The sequence below is a fragment of the Schistocerca nitens genome, chromosome 3 (assembly GCF_023898315.1).
Source record: "Schistocerca nitens isolate TAMUIC-IGC-003100 chromosome 3, iqSchNite1.1, whole genome shotgun sequence".
In the NCBI taxonomy this organism is placed as follows: domain Eukaryota; kingdom Metazoa; phylum Arthropoda; class Insecta; order Orthoptera; family Acrididae; genus Schistocerca; species Schistocerca nitens.
In genome coordinates, this window is record NC_064616.1 from 67,244,270 (window position 1) to 67,264,616 (window position 20,347).

At 37.7% G+C, this 20,347-nt stretch overlaps 1 protein-coding gene across 1 annotated transcript in view; it reads left to right on the forward strand.

Annotated features, from left to right (window-relative positions):
* The window catches only part of LOC126248026 (muscle calcium channel subunit alpha-1), a 922,345-nt gene that overhangs the window by 620,974 nt on the left and 281,024 nt on the right, over window positions 1–20,347 (forward strand). The window contains exons 19-21 of the mRNA XM_049948623.1: window positions 2,993–3,113; window positions 3,940–4,069; window positions 4,265–4,431. Of these exons, the coding sequence (XP_049804580.1) occupies window positions 2,993–3,113; window positions 3,940–4,069; window positions 4,265–4,431 (418 nt within the window). The remainder of the gene's footprint in view (window positions 1–2,992; window positions 3,114–3,939; window positions 4,070–4,264; window positions 4,432–20,347) is intronic.

Consider the following 20,347-nt stretch of genomic DNA (forward strand, 5'->3'; position numbering starts at 1 on the left):
TCCTCCATACTAAATAACACTTGTACAGCAGCAGTTAAATCCAGTTAAATTAGAAATAATTCTATATTTTCTAAAACTATCAAACTACAACAAATGAATAAATTAATAGATAAATGACATATTCTTAGGAAATACATTTCCCACACATATTTAACACATACTTTCATGAAATACCGTTCAATACCTTTCTACAGCATACGTATAGTAATCGAGATTAGTATGTACACTGCAAATGCAAAGAAAGAATTAACTATGAGTCCTATGCAACTGAGCTGTATACATAGAGGGGACCAGTTTATAATGAAAAGAAATCTGTGCAATTTCCTGTTATCTTCTTCATATACAATTATTTATTCATGATGTTGTGAAAACATTAAATACTTCATAGAACTTGAAAGCAGAATTTGAATGACATTGAAGGTGATAGCCAACTGGTGTATTAAGAAAACAAAATAAATTTGCTAACTTAATGATCTGAAGTCCTAATTTGTGAAGAACCAATATGCCTTGCAAATTCCACGGTATAATGTTACCGAGAAACCTCTGTTTCTGTCGTCATCATATACTCATTATATAAAAATAAAAAAATAGAGTAAAACGGCCTGAAAATGCAATTAAAACTATTTTCTTCAAGCATTAACTACCATTCTGTTGACCATAGGTGTATGTGTGACTCAGGATTTTTTAAATATTCTCATAACAGTACTGTTGCTTTCCATTCACATCTGATTCAAAATCTGAATTAAAAGCTGTAGGAACTTCAGTTAACATGGGATCAAACTCCACTCTGCTGTGATGTTTAGTTCTGAAATAGCCCTACCTTACTACAGGGGAAGATATTCATTTTCATACCTTCATACTGTAGGTCCCATAGTGAGGACAACTAGTGACAGTTACTCTATTACTTACTACTGATTATCAAGTTTTTTGTAACATGCCTACAATTTCAGTCTGAAGTGTCATGTTAAATCCATCAAGTTTTATAATATAATTTCAGATCAAAAAACAATCTGGGTAGTCATATCTGTGTGATCACTAAACAGACCTGTTGTGCCATGCTCAGCTGATACCGCATTTATACTGATGTAAGGGTGGTCTTATTCTGTGCTGCTGTAGTGAACTTTGCTGGTGTGATTAAGGTCCACCTATCACTCTGTATGCCATCTGTGAGGGATGAATTTTATATCCAGTTACAATCTGATTATGCTCCAAAATGGTGAAATGCATTATTGAAATAAATAACTTTTCAACCCAGAATGTTTTTCAATCCAAACTAATTCCAAATGGTTGCTGTACCAGCCTGCTAGAATGGAATGGAATAAATTCTTGACAATATAATCTTCATTGGTGTTTATACAGCATACTTGAATGTAATTTTCCATTGCCTACAATCTTTCGTTATTGTTCTTGTGGCATAACTGAATATGAATGACAAGTTTCATTGTGTTTTGCTCACATTTAAGTTACAAAATATGTGACTCAACTGTGTATATCCTTCCATTGCCTGACGACTGTCATCCCCAACACTGGTGACCATGTCTTTGATATGATCATATATCTCATATATCTGGACAGTTGATAAAGTTGTGTCATGGACCATGTTTGAGATAAACTGACTGCACAAATAATATGAATTTATTCTATCTCAAGAAATTAGAATTGCACCTCACTTATAGGCAGCAGAATATCTAAGAATTTTTTTTTTTCAATCCAGCTCCTGTTCACTTGAAACAAATACCTCATTCTGCTTTGGATGTTTTGTCATTCTATGTCTTTGACAGAGTTGATGTATATGTCAGTTTGCTTAATGAGTAAACATTTTTATTTGGTCAATGTTTTCCTATTTTTTTTTTCTTTGCTACATAATTTGAAAATTTAGTATAAGTGTCAAAAGCAAACTATTTTGAATGGCAGTTTTTAAAATTTACCATTTCAGATTTAATTTTATAAAATCATTGCCTTCACACAAAAGACAAGGAAATAAGAACCATATTACTAATTTACTGCACAGTTACATAAAAGCAAAAACAGACACATAAATATCAATATCAGAGCATTTTGTCATTAGTCTGTGCCAAGGAGTGCGCTTTGCAATCAAAATTTTCAGATGAAGTAGATGGAGATGGTATGCCAACCGTATCTGCAAGGCCCCGAAGAATGTCAGAGATCAGCATCAAAACAACCATTCGACCACTCCCCACAGGAAGTGCCTTCTTTATACTTTCCCACACTAACAGGTAAGACTAAGACATTGAGCACGACCGCTATGCCACAGTGGAACCCCATTTCTTTCCTGTATTCCATTTTGTATAAAAAAATTCATCTTCCTTTGTAACAGGTGCAATGATACTTGCTTATACAATTTTTTGGTATCACAAGGTGAGTGTAAACCGTTTCTGCAATGTATTCTCATTCATAGTTTTTATTCTATGACATGTAGGAATTGTGGTTTTTGGTTGCACTACTTTTCAGTACTTCATTATGGTTTTAAATAGTAGCACATCATCCAAATTTCTCATTAAACCAATGTGCCCTTATCCTGTTGACTTATTTCAGAAGCAGAAAGGATATTTATTTGTTCGATGCAATATGATATAAGTTTTAAGGAAAATAAAAGTGTGTCTTTCATGGTGTTATCCGTTTTTGTATCCCATCTACCTTTATCAAGGGAACATGCCCTGTTTGCAGTCTCTGTTTAAGTGTTGAAAACAGTGAAGCCACAGAATACAGGTTATCACATGTGCTGCCAGTCTTCTGAGAAACTCAGCATTTGAAAGAACAGTATTGGTGCTGAATTCAGTTTTTGTGCCATGGCTGTTTGGTAAATAATTTAACTGTAACACATTCACTTTCTACATTGTACAGTTCTTATTTTTGATACATTTTCGGTCTTAGAAAAAAATTTCAGGAGTCCTTACCTGCCAAGTGGTAGCGGTCGTGCCTTAACTTTGATCAAGTGTCTGATACGTTTATCTTGTGTTATGTGACGCAGACATGGAAATGGAAGACGGTGTGTCAGCTCGGCCACGTCGTCTCTCAGAGTTCAACATCGCCACAAAGAAGCAGCCTATTCCTCAAGCATCGTCCTTCTTCATTTTCTCTGAGTCCAACAGGTGATAGATAGACTCATCTGTTAGTTCCAGACAAACCATCATTGCAACTTTAGTAATCAAGAGCTTTCTCCCCACAGCCGTTCACTCTGCATTTAATGACAGCTTCTGCAACTGAACTCCAAGCTTATTGTACAGTAGTTATAATCATTGTTAAACCTGTATTTTTTCTATGGAATGGAATTGCATCTAGTGAGCGTTTTCATAGGTACAATTAGTAGTAACAGCACAGCTTTGCAGGATGGAATATACATCACATATTCAAACTGTGTTAATATTTAGTACAAAAATGGCCTTAGTAATGTGTTGTATCTTGTAGTTTATATTATAACAAAATATAGTTCAGTGTCAAAAGCAAAGTGAAAAATACGCTTGAAGCATAGTCTAATAAAATCCATTTTTTAGATTTGGCATTCTAGCATGATGAAGAGATTTACTGCATGTCATTGTTTATTGAATAAAGATGTTACTGAGTAGTGGTGATGGGAATAAAACCATTGCTGCTTTGTGTGTCATTAATGTTCAGAGCTAGTATATTTGAGTTTTTCCTCATTATAGAATCATTAAAGTAATCACATTTATCGTTCCATCACTAAAACTTCCTAATAATGTTGTACCAATGTATGAAATGATGTGTCTTAGATCTTGTTCAATCTGTTTCAAAGGTGTTTATGGTTGATATGTCTTATATAACCTTTGTCTGGTCTAATAAATTTAATAACTGTTACTGTAAAAAATATGAAGTGTTAAAATAAGTTGCCTTTCAATTCCAAAGAGTTTTCAAGGGAATTTATTTACAAGAATATCTCATCTTTCTCTACTTTTACAGGTTCAGAGTATTCTGTCACTGGTTTTGTAACCACAGTTACTTTGGAAATGTTATACTTGCATGCATCATGATTTCCTCTGCCATGCTTGCTGCTGAAGAACCTCTACAGCAGAAGACTCCAAGAAATGATGTAAGAATAAAATCATAATATCAAAAACTGATGTTTTATTCGTTGTATTGCTCAAACATTTTACATTTAAAAAATATGTTGGTATTTAGGGAAAAGTAATTCAAATTTATATGAACACTGTGGTGTATATGAATAAAATATTACACACATACTCACACACAAAACGGGCATATGTAATTTTTTTTTAAATTACAGATTCTTGGACATTTTGACATATTCTTCACAACAGTTTTCACTGTTGAGATATGTTTAAAAATGGTTTCCTATGGTTTTATACTCCACGATGGTGCCTTTTGCAGATCAGCATTTAATCTTCTCGACCTTTTAGTAGTCTGTGTCTCACTTGTGGCCATGTTTGTCAAGTAAGTATAGGTTACTAATATTATGTTATTTTAGTAACTAGTAAATGTTAAACATTCTTAAATTTCATAAAAACCATAGAGCAGATGACACCCAATTCATTGTGTATTTGTTCTGCATATGTTCATTGTGTTGCCTTGAATGTATTAAGAAAATTAATCTGGCAGTAGCACGAGGCTATGATTTTGAATTTAAATCTGAGGCAGAATCGTTGCCCATGTTTTACCTTCAGGAGGTAAACCGCATAGTATTGCCAATACACACATATAAAATTAAAAACAACACACTGCATAGCTTTCAGAATTAATAGTAACCTCCTCAAGAAGGTGAGAGGGGCTGGAGGAAAAGGATAAGTAGGTCACTCAGACCCCAGAAGGAGAGGGACCCAGCTGTAGTGAAGACGTGATTAGACAATGGTGTCAAGATCTAAAGGAAGTTAGACATTCTGTGAATGTTGTTTATTGATACCATGTGGTTATAATTAAACAGATGGTGTTCAGAGTGCTGCAGTGGGGACTGTATGCATGACATGATGCTGAAACATCATAGGTATGTTCAGTAATTGGTGCACTCGCGGAGTATGTGGAAAAATAATAGTTCCACTTTGTGCCACCAGGTGAAAATATGGTGCTGTCAGCAGTTATAAAATGGGAGGAATGACCAAACACATGATAACAGTGGTTCTGGCATGTTTATTAGGTTGTGGTCACAGGTTACATGTGTTCACTATGATCTCCCAACTTGGCAACATGCTGCACCTGTAACACATGGCATGGTCAACTGTTGGTCCCAGCATATCCGTAGCAATCTGAGTTGTATGTCATCATATGCTATCCTTCATATCAGGAAGAGCTTGGATACATCACTGATAGACACGATCTTTCAGATCTCCCCACAACCACAAGTCACATGAATTTAGGCCAGGTGTATGGAAGGCCACCCATCTTGAGATTGCCTAAAGATAATGCAGTCATTACTGAAGGTTTCTCAAAGCAAATCTTTCAAGTGACATGTGGTGTTGTTGCCCCATCTTTCATGAAAATAGTAATATGTACACAGTTGTATTCTTGCAAAGCTGGAATCAAGTGTTGCAAAAGGAGGTCCTTATAATGTGCAGATGTCACTGTACACCTAACGGGCCCACCAGGTGTCACTACTCAAAGATAAATGGCTTGAGAATTAAGAAGCTTGTGAAACCAAACCACTGAGTCACATAAGCTGATTGCAGTGGATGTTCATGCCCAACGTGCAATAGAGTAGAACCACATACATGACAGTTCTGTGCATTCATTTCACTGTGCAGAGTAAAATGTGCCTCATCCATTCAAAGAATATTCCTCGGCCAAATGTCACCCTTTTCTATGCATGCCAGAAATTGGAGGGCAAAGCCACTCCATTGTAGCCTATCTTGGGGCTTAATGTGGTGCACATTCTGAATCTTGTGGGGATACGAGTGTAGAATGCACTGCAAAATCATGTTAACTGTTGACCAGGTGGAGACAATTCCCATGACACAGCTCAAGCACTGGCTGCAGAATTTGAGATTTGAGCAGTGGTGCTATCACTGCCATTCTGATTAAACAACATTATCAGCAGTGCACAGACTTTCTTCTTAGCAGCCATCGTGTTTCATGCAGAAAACGTCAACTATCTTAACCATTCACACTAACAGTCACTTCACAGTATAAATCAACATGTGTCGTCAAGTGACAAAAAGTGTACTGACATCAAAACAGGAAACATTTTGCATTCTGAATGCTTATAGCACGATATTTTCACCTGGTGGCAAAAAGTGGAACTATTAACTTTTCCCCATAGTCTGTGAACAAACCAGTTAATGAACATATCTACAATGTTTCAGTGTCCTGCGATATATACAGCCTTCAATGCAGCATGTGGAACACCATCAGTTCAATTATAACCACCTGGTACATTAGTTTTACACCTACCATCATGATGGGGGAATTCTGGTGGTAGGACACCACGTCAGAGACATGCTGCCTGTGATCTATCTGCCTCATGAAGATGTACTCTAATGGCCAGCAGAAACTTTTTTTTTTTTTTTGTAGCCAACAGAATATCAGTGATATTAGCTGGAAATCATACCCAACTTGGTGTCATTTCAAAGCATACTGAGTACCATCGAGTCAGGCTGTAGGTATTCTGTGTTGAGAGGGAATAAATATTTTAATTACTTGATGCCAGACAGCATCGGTATGTATCTGAGTGACTGAAACATTCTATTAAAAGGGATGAAGTGTGACTAATGTTCTGTCAGGTCCCACTGTCCATTAGATGTGATAGCAAAATTCTTTATGTATGTTACAAAACATATCATTGAGTATTATTTCACTTCTATGACCCTTTTTATGTTCTCAACATTTTTCTTAGTTGATTTTCTAGCAGATATAATTCAGCGTGTAATTTTTATGAGAAAACGCTAAGCCACTTCACACATTTTCTTTCTATAATGGATGCATAATAATATTTTGGGGAAATTTTACTTTTTTAAGTGAGATAATCATTACAACAAATGTTAAAAAGTCAAAATTATATCCATAAACACCTCATAAACAACATTTCAACAATTTACATGCTCAAGGTATAGTCTATGACACAAAACCTGGCCACTGGCCAGCTGCTACCATATAGACTATGTCAGAGTTGTTCACTTAAGGTGCTAAAATAACTTACAGCACCTCAGAGTTCTAAGTCAATCCATGGTGATCTGGTGACATAGTAGGATGTGAAAGCTTCTGAAGGCAGTGTTATCTTCCACTTGAGATGCTATGCTTTAGCTGCCCATGTTGTAGTGGTAATCATTGCACACTGTACATGCAAAGTTCAAGTCCACTCGAATTTTTTAATCTTTATTTCTTTGTGTGCTTAAAGTACCAGTCCAATGCAAAAGATTATTTGTTGGTGGAATGATGAGTGCCATTCTTCATTTGGGGCCAGGAGGGTGATTGGTTGGTTGGTTTTGGGGAAGGAGACCAGACAGCGTGGTCATCGGTCTCATCGGATTAGGGAAGGATGGGGAAGGAAGTCGGCCGTGCCCTTTCAGAGGAACCATCCCGGCATTTGCCTGGAGTGATTTAGGGAAATCACGGAAAACCTAAATCAGGATGGCCGGACGCGGGATTGAACCGTCGTCCTCCCGAATGCGAGTCCAGTGTCTAACCACTGCGCCACCTCGCTCGGTCCAGGAGGGTGACTGTGTGGTGGTTCAGTTGGTGCCGTGTGGGTGAGAATCTTGCAACATTTTTGGTGGTTGGGGCAATGGTGAAGAGGATGATTGGAGCAAGTAAGAAGAAGTCTAAATAAGGGTTCCTGGACTCCATTAATACATCTACACTCACAAATAAAGTACGGGAAGCCATTTGGTGGATTTTCAAGTGGAACTCAAAACCACAAATAACAGCTGTATGAGACAGGGATACCTCCTAATATCGCCAGGATACATAGCTCAGACAAAGGTGGACTCTTGTAAGAACTTTGTGGCTGAGTATAGCCAGGGTCCAACTTTCTGTCACTATCAGGTAATACAGGAGAGGGTTTATTGGATTTCCGTTATACCAACATGGAGTATTACAATCATCCTCTCTCTCCTTGGGAGTTGGATTCAGTGTTCCAGTAGCTCATGATTCTGTGTGTACCCACAACCTGATAACATTCAGCGTGGACAATCAATTGACTAGCATTCAAAGGACATCCTCCTGCAGGTTCTTAATGAAATTTGAGTGACAGGAGTATTTTCAGACTAGTTGAAAGAAGCCTTTTAATCCCAAATTTATGACCAGTAAAGGATCATACATACCCCAGTAGATATCATAGCATCAATATCACTAGATGCATAGGAAATACACTGGAGCATATGGTCAGGGAGGTGCCTAGTGTGAGTTCTGAAAACAAATTCATTACTAAGTCACTCCCAATGTGGCTTCAGGAGGTATCACTCCACACTCAAAGACCTGACCATGTTAGGAGCAGCATTTAACCAGGTTTCCTACATAAGCACCACCTGGTCAGTGTATTCTTCAATTTGGAAAAGGCCTACAATACTACCTGCAGGCATAACAATTTGCTGCAGCTGTACAAGTGGACATCTCCCCACTTTCATATAGTCCTCCCTCTCAGAAAAGTACTTTAGATACAGGGTCACATGGTTATTAATGTCCTGTTTGACTATTTTAAGCAGGGGAATGGCATCCCTCAAAGGAGTGTTTTGAGTGTAACAGCATTCACCTTTGCAATAAACAGTATTACGTTCATGGTGCGAAGTCCTGTACAGTGCTCCTTGTTTGCCCATTAATAAGTGGCTTTTTCTTACAGTGCAAGAGGCCACCAGTTTGTTAAAGATGTGGAATTTAGCTGTTGATATGACATTTTTATTTGAGTGTGTTTTGTGTGATGACCTGACACCTGATTTCCCACAGATCTCCCCTCTATTTTAACTGATAAAGAGGTGTGTGTGATTTGTGTTTTAAAATTTTGTGTAATGGCAGAACTACTTTCCAAAATATTAGGTGTATGAGTTAAGTATATTGCAGAGTTACTTGGCCACCCATTATTTCTAATTAAGTCACTCTGTCCCCTTTTAAATGTGTCTGTACTATTATTTTAATACTTGATTTTGTCTAATTATTCTGCTGTGTTCTATCTGAATTTTATGAATGGTCTTGTATGAATCTCTTGATGCCAGTTTAGTATTTTAAATACCTATTTGTTGATATGACACACACACACACACACACACACACACACACACACACACACACACACACACACACACACACACACGGGAATTATGGTAGTGGATATGTTAGGTTCAGAACCATAGCTTCTCTTATAGTTACTGGAAGCCGAAAAGTTGGCTCCAAAATGTCACATGTCATACAATTTATTAATACTCCACTGCCCTGCAGCTCAAAGCACTCCCTCAGATAATCCTTGCTTGTAGCAGTTTGCAAAAACTACCACTGGATTATATGCTGAGTATACATACCCTCTACCTACTTTCTGGAAATAAGCTTGCAGTACAAGGATGCCCCATGGGCATCCTTCCACTACCTCCCTTCTAAAAACAATTCTACTTCACACATCCTGGTGGCTGTCAGGATCATCCTAGATCAATATTAAACAAAAACCATTTGCCGTGTGTTACTTCCTCTCTCATTATTCTATGCCCTTCCTAAGCCTACACACAAATAATTACAACAAAATTTCCTTCCATTTCATTCACTTCTCCATAAACTTTATAAGGAATTCTCTTTCCCCTGCTTATTCTACTTTCAGAAATAAAAATACTGTGTGCCACAGCTGTGATCACAGTGATGCAACCTGAAAATACTAATTAATATACTTCCTGCAGACTATATACACACAGACAAACAACAGTCTCTGTCATCTGACATTCATTGATAAACATAATAAAATAAATACCTGAAAGCACTCAACTAAGAAGATACATGACTTTGTGCGTGATGCCTTGACTGCAGTAGATCGTAAGGAACATATGTTGGAAATATTTCTGGACCTCACAAAAGCCTTTGATGTAAAGCCATGCATCTCACCAGCTTTACCCACACAAGCCGATTTGCAGATGAACACTCCATCCTGTTGACCGTAGTGTGGTTAGTCCAGCTCAAGTGCACCGGTGATGAAGTATGTGAGCCATGATGCACTGTCAGTGGCTGCAGCTCGTTTGAGTACCTGGCCAAGCGCATGTAACAACAGGGCTCGGTTCAACAGGGAAAGGGACAGCACTGGGGAGGGGGGGATTGACTGATCACATGCTAGTCGAGTTGCTTTCTGAATCATCTGCACTCCCATGAGAATCATGAAGGTTTGATATGCTTTCTTTTACAAAGAAAAATAATGCATAATGTCAAAAAAGTACGTACAGTAACATAGAAGTAATTGAATTCAAAGAAAATAGTTTAATAGTCCTAATGTTTCTACAACAATTTACATTTCACCAGTATGATATCAAAAGGACTGATGAAGCTTTTGCACAATGAGTAGTATGCAATATTAAAGTATTTTACACTTTTCTATTAATCTATAAGTTTTAATTATAGAATTAACTGGCTCAGCCTTCCTTGGAATTCATTGAGTGGGATTCACTTGCTTTGCATATAACACAACTTTGAAATCAGGAACCACAGAAGGTAAAGACAGACTCAAATTACTTTCGCTGTGAAGTTTGTTTCTGGATTTATTTTTTATATATGTGTAAGAAGGAAAAGCCTTTTCACACAGATATGTGGATGAGATAGGCAATAAACTTGTTACCATTTTATTTGATAGCTCTGGAAACTGCATCTAAGCTTAACCAGAAACCTATCGGGGGCAAAGACTTATTTTCTGTAACTTAGTCACTGGAAGTTTTGAGTAGCTGTTGTTTCCATTTACCCTTCATGTTGATTTCCAAGTGACTGCGAATCCTGTTGTTATTACTGGATATAGGAGGAAAATAGTCCTTGAAATTTTTCCAAATCCCATCAAATGTTCCTTAATTTTATTCTTGACATTTTCGTGTGAAGCAAGATCAATTTGTACTAGGAAATCGTAAAGGGTATTGAAGTACATAGTTTGATTGGTATTTGGACAGATTTCCCAAACTGCAAGGCTTTTAATGAAAAATTTGATATGATCTTGTACATTACACAGATTTCTGTTTGGCCCATGAAGTAATAAATTTAAACTGTAGATTTTTAATGAAATGTTTGTCTAGTAAGCCACAGTGGGAAGCCAGACTTTGCCTAGGGAAAAGTGTACCTCTTGAGAGAAAGATGAACTTCATACAACATGGGAATGATTCTGCTGTGGTATAAGCATCTTACATCTGTATGAGTCAATCAAAATTGTTAAATACTTTGGTTAGTATTACAAAAAGTCACTAATTAGTAAGGTACAGAGATTTTTCACACGTACATTAACCGTAACTTGCCTTAACAATTGCGGGCAATGATGGATATTTAAGTAAACATATTGTTTCTGATGTTACAGCCGTAAGTTATTTTAATGTGAGACCAGAGGTGAAGTACTGTGTCAGTAAATACTGTGTGAATTAAGGAATTGCATGTTAACGGGCCACAGATATTTTGTTTCATGCTCACAAATTTTTAGCGTCCGGCAGATGCGACTTGTTGAACAGCCGAGTCACACGTGTGTCCAAGCAGACTCAGGTTCCGGCAGGGCACCTCTTGGCCCGGCAGACCTCCCATACAGCTTGACCAGCTGACCATGCAGTGCGATTTGAGGCTCACCCAGCAGTCAAGACTACGGTCCTGCACAGGCCACTAGGCTTGGTACATGCCTCCGCTTAAATTTGATAGACCACAAGTTACGGCTTAAAAAATTGGAGTACATAGGAATTACTGGACTGACTTATGAATGGGCAGTACCATACTGTAGAAGCAGAGAGAAGATAGCAGAAAACACTCTTCAAGAAGAGAACATTATGTATACCCACTGTGGTGTGTGTACTGTATGACCTTCGGTACACACACCATCAGATTATTTGACTTGTCGCTCTAGCGAAGTAGGCGAGTGTCAGCAATATGTCTCGTGGTCTTATCGTGGCACGTTTATCTTCTGCCATTAGATCAGGTGATAGAAATGCCACTTGCACGCTTAGAGTAGCAGATTGACGGTGACCAGCTTTAAACAGAACTTGATTAATTTTCACACACATTTATTAAAATAATAATAATAATAATCATCATAAACCTTCCTTAACTTGATTCTGGATGCTATTTACAATTGACAATCTGAAGTTCCTTTGGTCTTGGTACGTTAATCTTATTCTCACATATCTCATACTTGACAAAGTGTCTATACATTTCTCTTCATGGGTATGTACAGGAATATGATAATCTTATTAGGCGCAGACTGAAACTTGACTATAGACTGGTACAGACAAATGCAGACTGACTAATCGGAGGTCTGTACACTCGTTGTAATACCTCGTGTGTTCAGGTATCATTGTGCGAGTGTGATCCGCGAGGAGAAAAGGTTCTATGTTAGCAGCAATCTCATTGGCTGCGTTACATATTAATACGCGGATCGGCAGAAGCAGAATTTGGTCCGTCTCTAAGACAGCGCCATCTCGTAGTGTAGAGATGGATGTGCTCTGCGCCTGCGCTGTTGTGCTTAGCGGGGCGTGCTCTAGTGGGAAAGTTGTGTACGCACTGACTACGTGGAACTATGTACACAACACCTACCATTCTAAAAGAAAATAAACTATGTACACTGTGCCCCAAGGTTCTCTTTTGGACCCAGTGGTTCTCTTGATATTTATCATTAACCTAAAGTCATCCAGCAACTCTCTGAAATATATAAAATTTTTGGATGACACAAATGTACTGATAAAAGGCAAAATTGTTGCAGAACTGCCATATGAAACACAAAATTTTGCCTCACACACTGCTGAATGCTTCATCACTAACAGTCTTGTTGTTAACAGAGAGAAAACTGTTGCATGCACCTTCATAACGTACACAGTAAACATCCCTTAACGTCCACTATATGCCATGGCAACAAAAAGGCTTGCTAGGTGCACAACAAAAGAAACATTAAAAATCTGTATTATGCCCAAACAGAATCACTGTTTTGTTATGGAATAATTTTTTGGAGCATGTCACCAATAAGCAAAAGCTGTTCCATAGCACAAAAGGGGGTCACAAGGGTGACTGAAAATGCAGCACTCAGACATGTTTGTACATTTTTGAGGTGTTTACTTACATAAAGAAAATTTCAGAAGCTAAAAACATCATAGTATGTACAAGTCACACAGTCCAGACAAAAACTGGATCTTCACAGTGTGCAAGAAAACACAACTCTCAGACAAAATGGACCACTGCAAACTGGAAAAAAGCTTCACAGAAAATTTCAAGACAGTAAAAGAAATACAAAAATTAAAAATTGCTCTAAAAACACATTGTCATAAATTAAAATTATTTCCCTCTCTCTTATGTATCTAAAATTGTTTTGGTGTCTACTGTATAAGGTGACATCAAATGAAAATGAGAGAGATGGCAACAAGTAAGTATACTGTTTATTTTAAAATGTAATTTCCATAAATGTTAATACATTTATCTCACGGTGAGACAAGACTGTCAATGCCTTCATGGAAAAATATTTGCAGTCATCTAAGAACCTCGATAGTGGCGGCCCACATATTGCTGCGATTATTTTGAGTATGTTGCAGTAATTTCACTGGGAAGTCCTGAAATATCCACCATCCAGTCCTGATCTCTCCCCATGTGACTTCCATATTTTTGGAGTCTTGAAGAAAGACATTTGTGGCCATAAATTTGTTTCGGATGAAGAGGTGCACATCAGGCTACAATCATGGTTCTGTAGGTGACTGCAATCATTTTTCTGTGAGGGTGTTGACCATCTTGTCTCACAAGGAAATAAATGTATTAGCAGTTATGGTGAGTACTTTTGAAGTAGTAAACAGACTTACTTTTTTCCATCTGTCACTTTTTCATTTGACTGCCTCTTCTATGATAATTACATCAAACTATTATTTTCCTGTATTATACTTATCTGTTTTATTGTAACATATTACATGCTAAAAATTACTTATCAACCTTGTAGGGAAAGATAGAATGCTACTTACCATAAAGATAACACCCTAAGTTGCAGAAAAGCACAATTAAAAGACACATACACATAAGCTTTCGGTCACAGCCTTTGCCAGAAAAAGAGAAACACACACCATTCATTCATTCATACATACAAGCAAGCACACCTCACCCACACAAGACTGCCAACTCTGGCATCTTGGGCCAGGATACATTTGGTATTGCAGCCCGAGCTGCCAGAGTTGGCAGTCATTTGTGTGAGAGGTATGCTTGCTTGTGTGGATGTATGGTGTGTGTTTCTCTTTTTTTGACAAATGTTGTGGCAAAATGCTTATGTGTAAGTGTCTTTTAATTGTCCGTGTCTGCAACTTAGCATATTATCTTTATGGTAAGTAGCAATCAATCTTTCCCTACATTGTCAATATTTCTACCTGGAGTTTTCATTGTTTAAAATTGTTTATGGTATTGAATAAATTTTACTGTAATATACCATGTGTTTGAAACTGCGTATTAATGTACAAAATAGGTTGTATCCTATGTAAAAGATTTGATGCAATTTGATGCTTACTAGATAGATAGACAGACAGATATATAGATACCCCCAAAACTGTTAACTTACCAGAACAAAACTCATTCTCACATTGTAACACCTAATTAAACATTGTACTTATCAAACCACACTTTTCTGTCCATCTGTAAACACACAGGGGTGTAACCACTCCCACTCTAAGAGACTCCTGTAGTTTCTCAAGCAAAATACATGCACATACATAAAAACAAAACTTCTTACAGAAGAATACAATTAAATACTCAAAAACCATTCATCATTTGTACATTGTCTCCTTCACATGCTCTCATTACCATGGTGTGTGGAATGGGATACAAAAAAAAAAAAAAAAAAAAAAAAAAAAAAAAAATGCGCATAATAACTCCGAAATTCTAATACACTATAACTTTTACAGCCGTAAACTATAGGGCAATTTGCACATAGCTTGTGCAGGTGCTATCTGCTCTACTTTCCTCATACTGTCTCCTCCCCACTTTTTCAAGGGTGGCACAGGTAATGATAAAAGTAATGTAGAGCAACCTGAAAAGTGTGGATACATCCAGCGTGTATAACCATTGTACACATCAGAACAGCTATAGTTCAACATTCACCAGTGAGATCATTTTAATTAATTGATGCAGACTTTTATTCTGGATGATGAATGTCTTTGTTTTATCCTTTGGGGTGTACAGGCTTGTTAACATCACCCACTGCTCTAGACTATACTTGGGTAGCTTTGCATTGTGCAGTCCCATTTGCTCTTGACATTCAAGGACCTTCCTATTGCCTTTCTTTACCTGATTCCACTTTCCTCATAACATCCTAGAGAAATTTTTCACTGGGTCACCTTCCTTTCCTACCCTAGGTTTAAAAATCTTAAACAGTGACCATATTTTTTGCCATACATAACTTCATACAGTGATAGGCCTCTAGTTTCACAGATAGAGTGACAAGCAGCGACAGCATATGGCATTACAGTATCCCAATCATGTGATGGCTATTTTCATGGTGCCTTAGTATTTTCACTATTGTCTGATGCACCCTCTCTGTTCTTACATTCTCCAGCAGATGTAATCCACTTGTCTTAAATTATGAAATAGTCATTGTTGTAACCTTTAAGCACTAATAATTTGCATGGATATGCAAAAGTAGAAACACTAGCGGGTTACATACTACTGACTCCGCATCTGTCATTCGACTGCCGTGCCGTGACATGCGGCCGGCGCCGTTCATAGCCAGGTGGCGCTCCCGCGTTCGGCCGAGCTGCGGAGCGCCTCTATCGCCGTGTTCGCGTACTAACGTAGCGGCACTTTTGAATGTCGTGGCACTGTCACAACACTCATAAATGACACAACTGTTTCATTAGTTCTGACATAAAATTGGTTCCTTGATCTGTAATTATCATTTCTAGAAAACCAAACTTTAGCAATGAGTTATTCACCATTGCCTGCACCACTTTCTTGGCTTCCTGATTCAGGATAGCTACCATCCCACATATTGCAAAAAAGGGACTTTTATCATGAGAATATAGTAGTACTCTGTAGGTGTTTGTAGAAAAGCCACCAGGATATCCATCCCAACCATTTCAAAAGGCTTACTAGCTTCCAGTGAGCTTGTTTTGTACATGAAACACAGTTTTTCACATACTGTTGTTAGTTGTCACGCCAATCATGGTGGACGATCACACTCTCCAAGCATTCTGACATTAGCACCAGCAGCTGTGGAATGCTACATGTCATTTTGAATACAACCTAGTGATAATTTGCGGATAGTGTATGATTAATATTGCTGTTAAAAATAACATGGTTCCTTAATTTCATTTGTGTTGTGTAATCTGTGATTTAAAACTTAGGTTCATTGAGTCTCTGTGGATGTTTATGTTCTGGTGTTAACATCCAAAAGCTGTACAGTTGTTATTTGAGTACAGTACAGTACAGTACTTTTCATAGTTTTCTGGTAGTGCCAGTTTAAGATTGTTGTTAAAAATACTGTGCTTTTTAGTTATCATTCATTTTGTCTCTTCTGCTACCTAAAACTCACGTTCAACAAATATCTGTGTAGTGTTTACATTCTCATGTTTTACGTCCACATGCCACATACAAGCTAGCTGTGCAGCTCATCAAAAGATAAGTTTTCTCTAATTATTACTGTATTACAGTTTAAAGCTGTTGTGCTTTTTTAGCCTACTGTAAAACCAGCATCATATGTTAAAAATTTGAACGTTGCTGTAGGTTGGTTAGTATGTGAGAAACATGTCAGCACTGTAGGTTGATGTTTGATGGGGTGAATGTAGCGAGCCATAGGGGCACATATTTTTAGGTTAGAGTCAGGATGTAGATGGACAGTCTTGAAAGAAATTCGAACAGAACAGGACAATAATACATGTACCATTTTCCAGAAAAATAAAATTAATTTGTTTCATCAGCAAATTAGGGAGCTAAAAACAAGATAGATGGGCTTCTATATCTCTAGAAGGTCTGGAAAATTTGGAAGTGATAGATTTCTGTGTCACTGTGAGCACCATGTACCCACAGGATTGGAGAAGTTAAATGTCAGGATTATAGACTAGCATAATTTTCATGTGGACTTAGATAGGACCTAATGTAAATCAGAAACTAGAAGCAAGTGCTTGTGAGTTGTTGATGCAGAATACCTCTCTGGTAATTGTAACAGTCTAAAAATCCCATCTAGAAAACTTTCAACTATTTATGAGAAATCTAGATGTGTTACTGACCTGCCAGTCAAACAAGAAGACACATTTAGTAGTTTGTGGAGATTTTGATGTAGATTTCTTGAAAGATATAGATAGAAAAAAATGAACTAGGATCATCATTTGGGTGTTTCAACCTAATTTCAGTAAAATAATAATATCAGAACTGAGTCCACCTTGATGCGAAACACCTTGTTATTTGTTTACTTATTAATTTCCCAAATTAGTTTCTGTGACAGATATCACCATCATCAGTGGGTTTTTAAAAATCTAGAACATGCAGAAAATAGCACAGTTATACCAACACAGCAACACATTATTTCATTTTTACTGTTTTTTTTTTTTAAATATAGTTTTCTAATGAAACTTTCATACTACCTTATTTATTGTATGTTACAGTATGTTTTTAAGAATTATGGTCACTGTTTGCAGCATATTTTCTGTGCTCTCTTTTGTTGCTGTTTTTTCTTGGTATACATCATGTCATCTGCAACTGTGTGAGCAGCTGTTAGTAAACAAATACTAAAAGGTGAACTTAGTATGTCAGCATTATAATACACTTAGGGTTGCGGTAGTGTTTTGGAATATAGTTTTGGTGTGTACTGGGCTGTTACTTAGTTATTCATGTACTCACATCCATTGGACATCATGTAGCTGATTCTATACACAGAAAAACAAAACTTTCACACTTTCTTTATGATCAAGAACGTTACACCATCTTGCTGTTCCCGCATGTCACGAGAGGTGTATCGCGTGTTGCAAGAAGGCTGTGAAAACTTAAGCGGAAGTTACAACTACCTCTGTTCCTTATTTATGTCTCTGTGTGTAATTGGGAATTGGTTCTTTTGCATGTGTGTGCTTTCTGTTCTGTGCCCTTGGTCAGTTCTCTCAGAGCGGTAAAGAGTGTGTTGTTGCAAAGTGTTGTGTTTTCATTTATTACATTTTTCCCTTCCATTATAGCCTTTTGCATGTAGTAATTTTCTTCTATTGTTAGTTGTCAGTATAGACTGTTGCTGTGTTTCAGAATGTGTAGATCGTTTTCCATATTAGTGGGGTTATGGATTTTGTTCATTAGGTGTTCTTTGAAAGTTGAATGTGTGTAGTCACTCTTTGGAGCTCTCATGTGCTCTGTGTACCTCATTCGGAAGTTTCTGCTTGTTTATCCTATGTATTGGGCCTGACAGGAGTTGCATGTGAGTTCATATATTCCAGTGTTGCTGAATTTGTTTGACATTTTTGTCTGGTCTTAGCCTTTTCCGAACAGTGTTGTTTGTTCCGAATGTTATTGGGACCCCTTGCTTTTTTAAGATGTTTACTATTCTATGTCATATTTAGTTATTGTATGTTAGTGTGTACCATCTGTCTCTCTTTTCCTGATGTGTTGTGGTCTCCTGTGTTGTCTGTGTGTACTGCCTCTGGGTTTTCAGATCCTTTGGTTGTGCTCTTGCGTGGCTGGCCACTATTTTTATGTTTTGTTTTTACCTTGTTGTTGAGTTTCTTTATGATATCTGTTTTGTAGTCAATTTCAACAGCAATTTGTTTGATTATATTCAGTTCCTGTGTGTTTGTGTAACTATGCTATTTTCTGCATGTTATAGATTTTAAAAAAGCCACTGATGATGGTAATATTTTTCACCGAAACTGGTTTTGGAAATAAATAAATAAACAAATAACAAGGTGTTTTGCATCAAAGGGGACTCAATTCCAATATTGTTGTTTTTCAATGCAAACATGGTCCAAATGGAAGAGTTACAACATAAAGTTATTACTAATTTCAGTAGATAATATTCCAACTTATAGTAGGCTTCCGCAGCTGGTGTCATAGTGATTAAAATTCTTCTGAGTATTTTGCCGTGTCATTGCTAAACACTAACAACAATAATAAACTAAAACCGACGTTTTGGCCAAAGTTCAGCAGCCTTCCTCAGGGCACAACTGGTTTTGCATGGGGATAGGTGCTTCTATTTATTACTGACTATCGATGTCTGATGTCACTGTTGCAAAACTTATAATTGGCCCTCTAATATGACTGGCTAGTCATGACGTAAGGGAAGATGGAAAGAAAGAGGCTATTCGTGGATGTCCATGTCGTCAATGATTCGTAACTGTCCGCCAATCAGTGTTTAGCTTCTGGTTGGCAAGTTTTCCTCCTGGTGTGCTCGGAAGTGAACTGACAGTTGCTCTACAGCTGTTTGTGCAGATACGTCCGTGTCCCGTGTAGCTGCTGCCCCACGACCACTCGTGGACCATTGGACTGGCATGGCTGGCAGCCAGGATGCTGGGAGTTTGTAGCCATCTTCTCTGTTGATGTTGTCAGGCTGCTTAATAATTTCGATCGCCTCCCGTATTTTGCGTTCTCGCATTCACGATTCTTTTGCCAGTACTTGGGTTTTCTGGAACCTGATAGGTTGTCCACAGTCATGGCAGTGTTCCACTATCACTGATTTATGTTGTTGTTGTAATCATACATAGCGTTCATGTTCTCATACTCGTAAGCTGACAGGGCTCCCTGTTTGTCCTATGTAGGCAGCTCTGCACTCACACCATAGTTCGTAAACACCTGCAGTGTTAAGATTGTTGACTACATCCTTTGTGGAACCTATCATTTCATGGATCCTGTGACTGCTTCAAAAAATCGGTTTGAAACCTCGTCGGCCGAGGACATTGCCTAGCCATTCACTGACGCCTTTTACATATGGTTAGTGTACCAGTGGAAGCTTCTCTTCTTTGCCTTCTTCTCGTGTTCTGCTCCCTTTGGTTTTAGCTACCTTTCTTATGATGTTGTCATCATAGCTGTTGGCATGAGACGTGTGTTGTAGCTCCTTTAATTCTTCTTTGATGCTATTTTCATCACTTATTCAGTAGGTTCGGGCAGTTAACATATGCAGAACAGAATACTTTTGAGCTGGGTGGTGGTGGCTCTCCCTGTGCAGGTACAAATTAGTGTGCATTGGTTTCAGGTACACTTTGTGTCCCAGTTTACCTTTGGCAACTCTGTATACTTCCACATTCAGAAATGGCAAGATACCAATTGTGGACAACATAGACGTCCACAAATAGCCTCT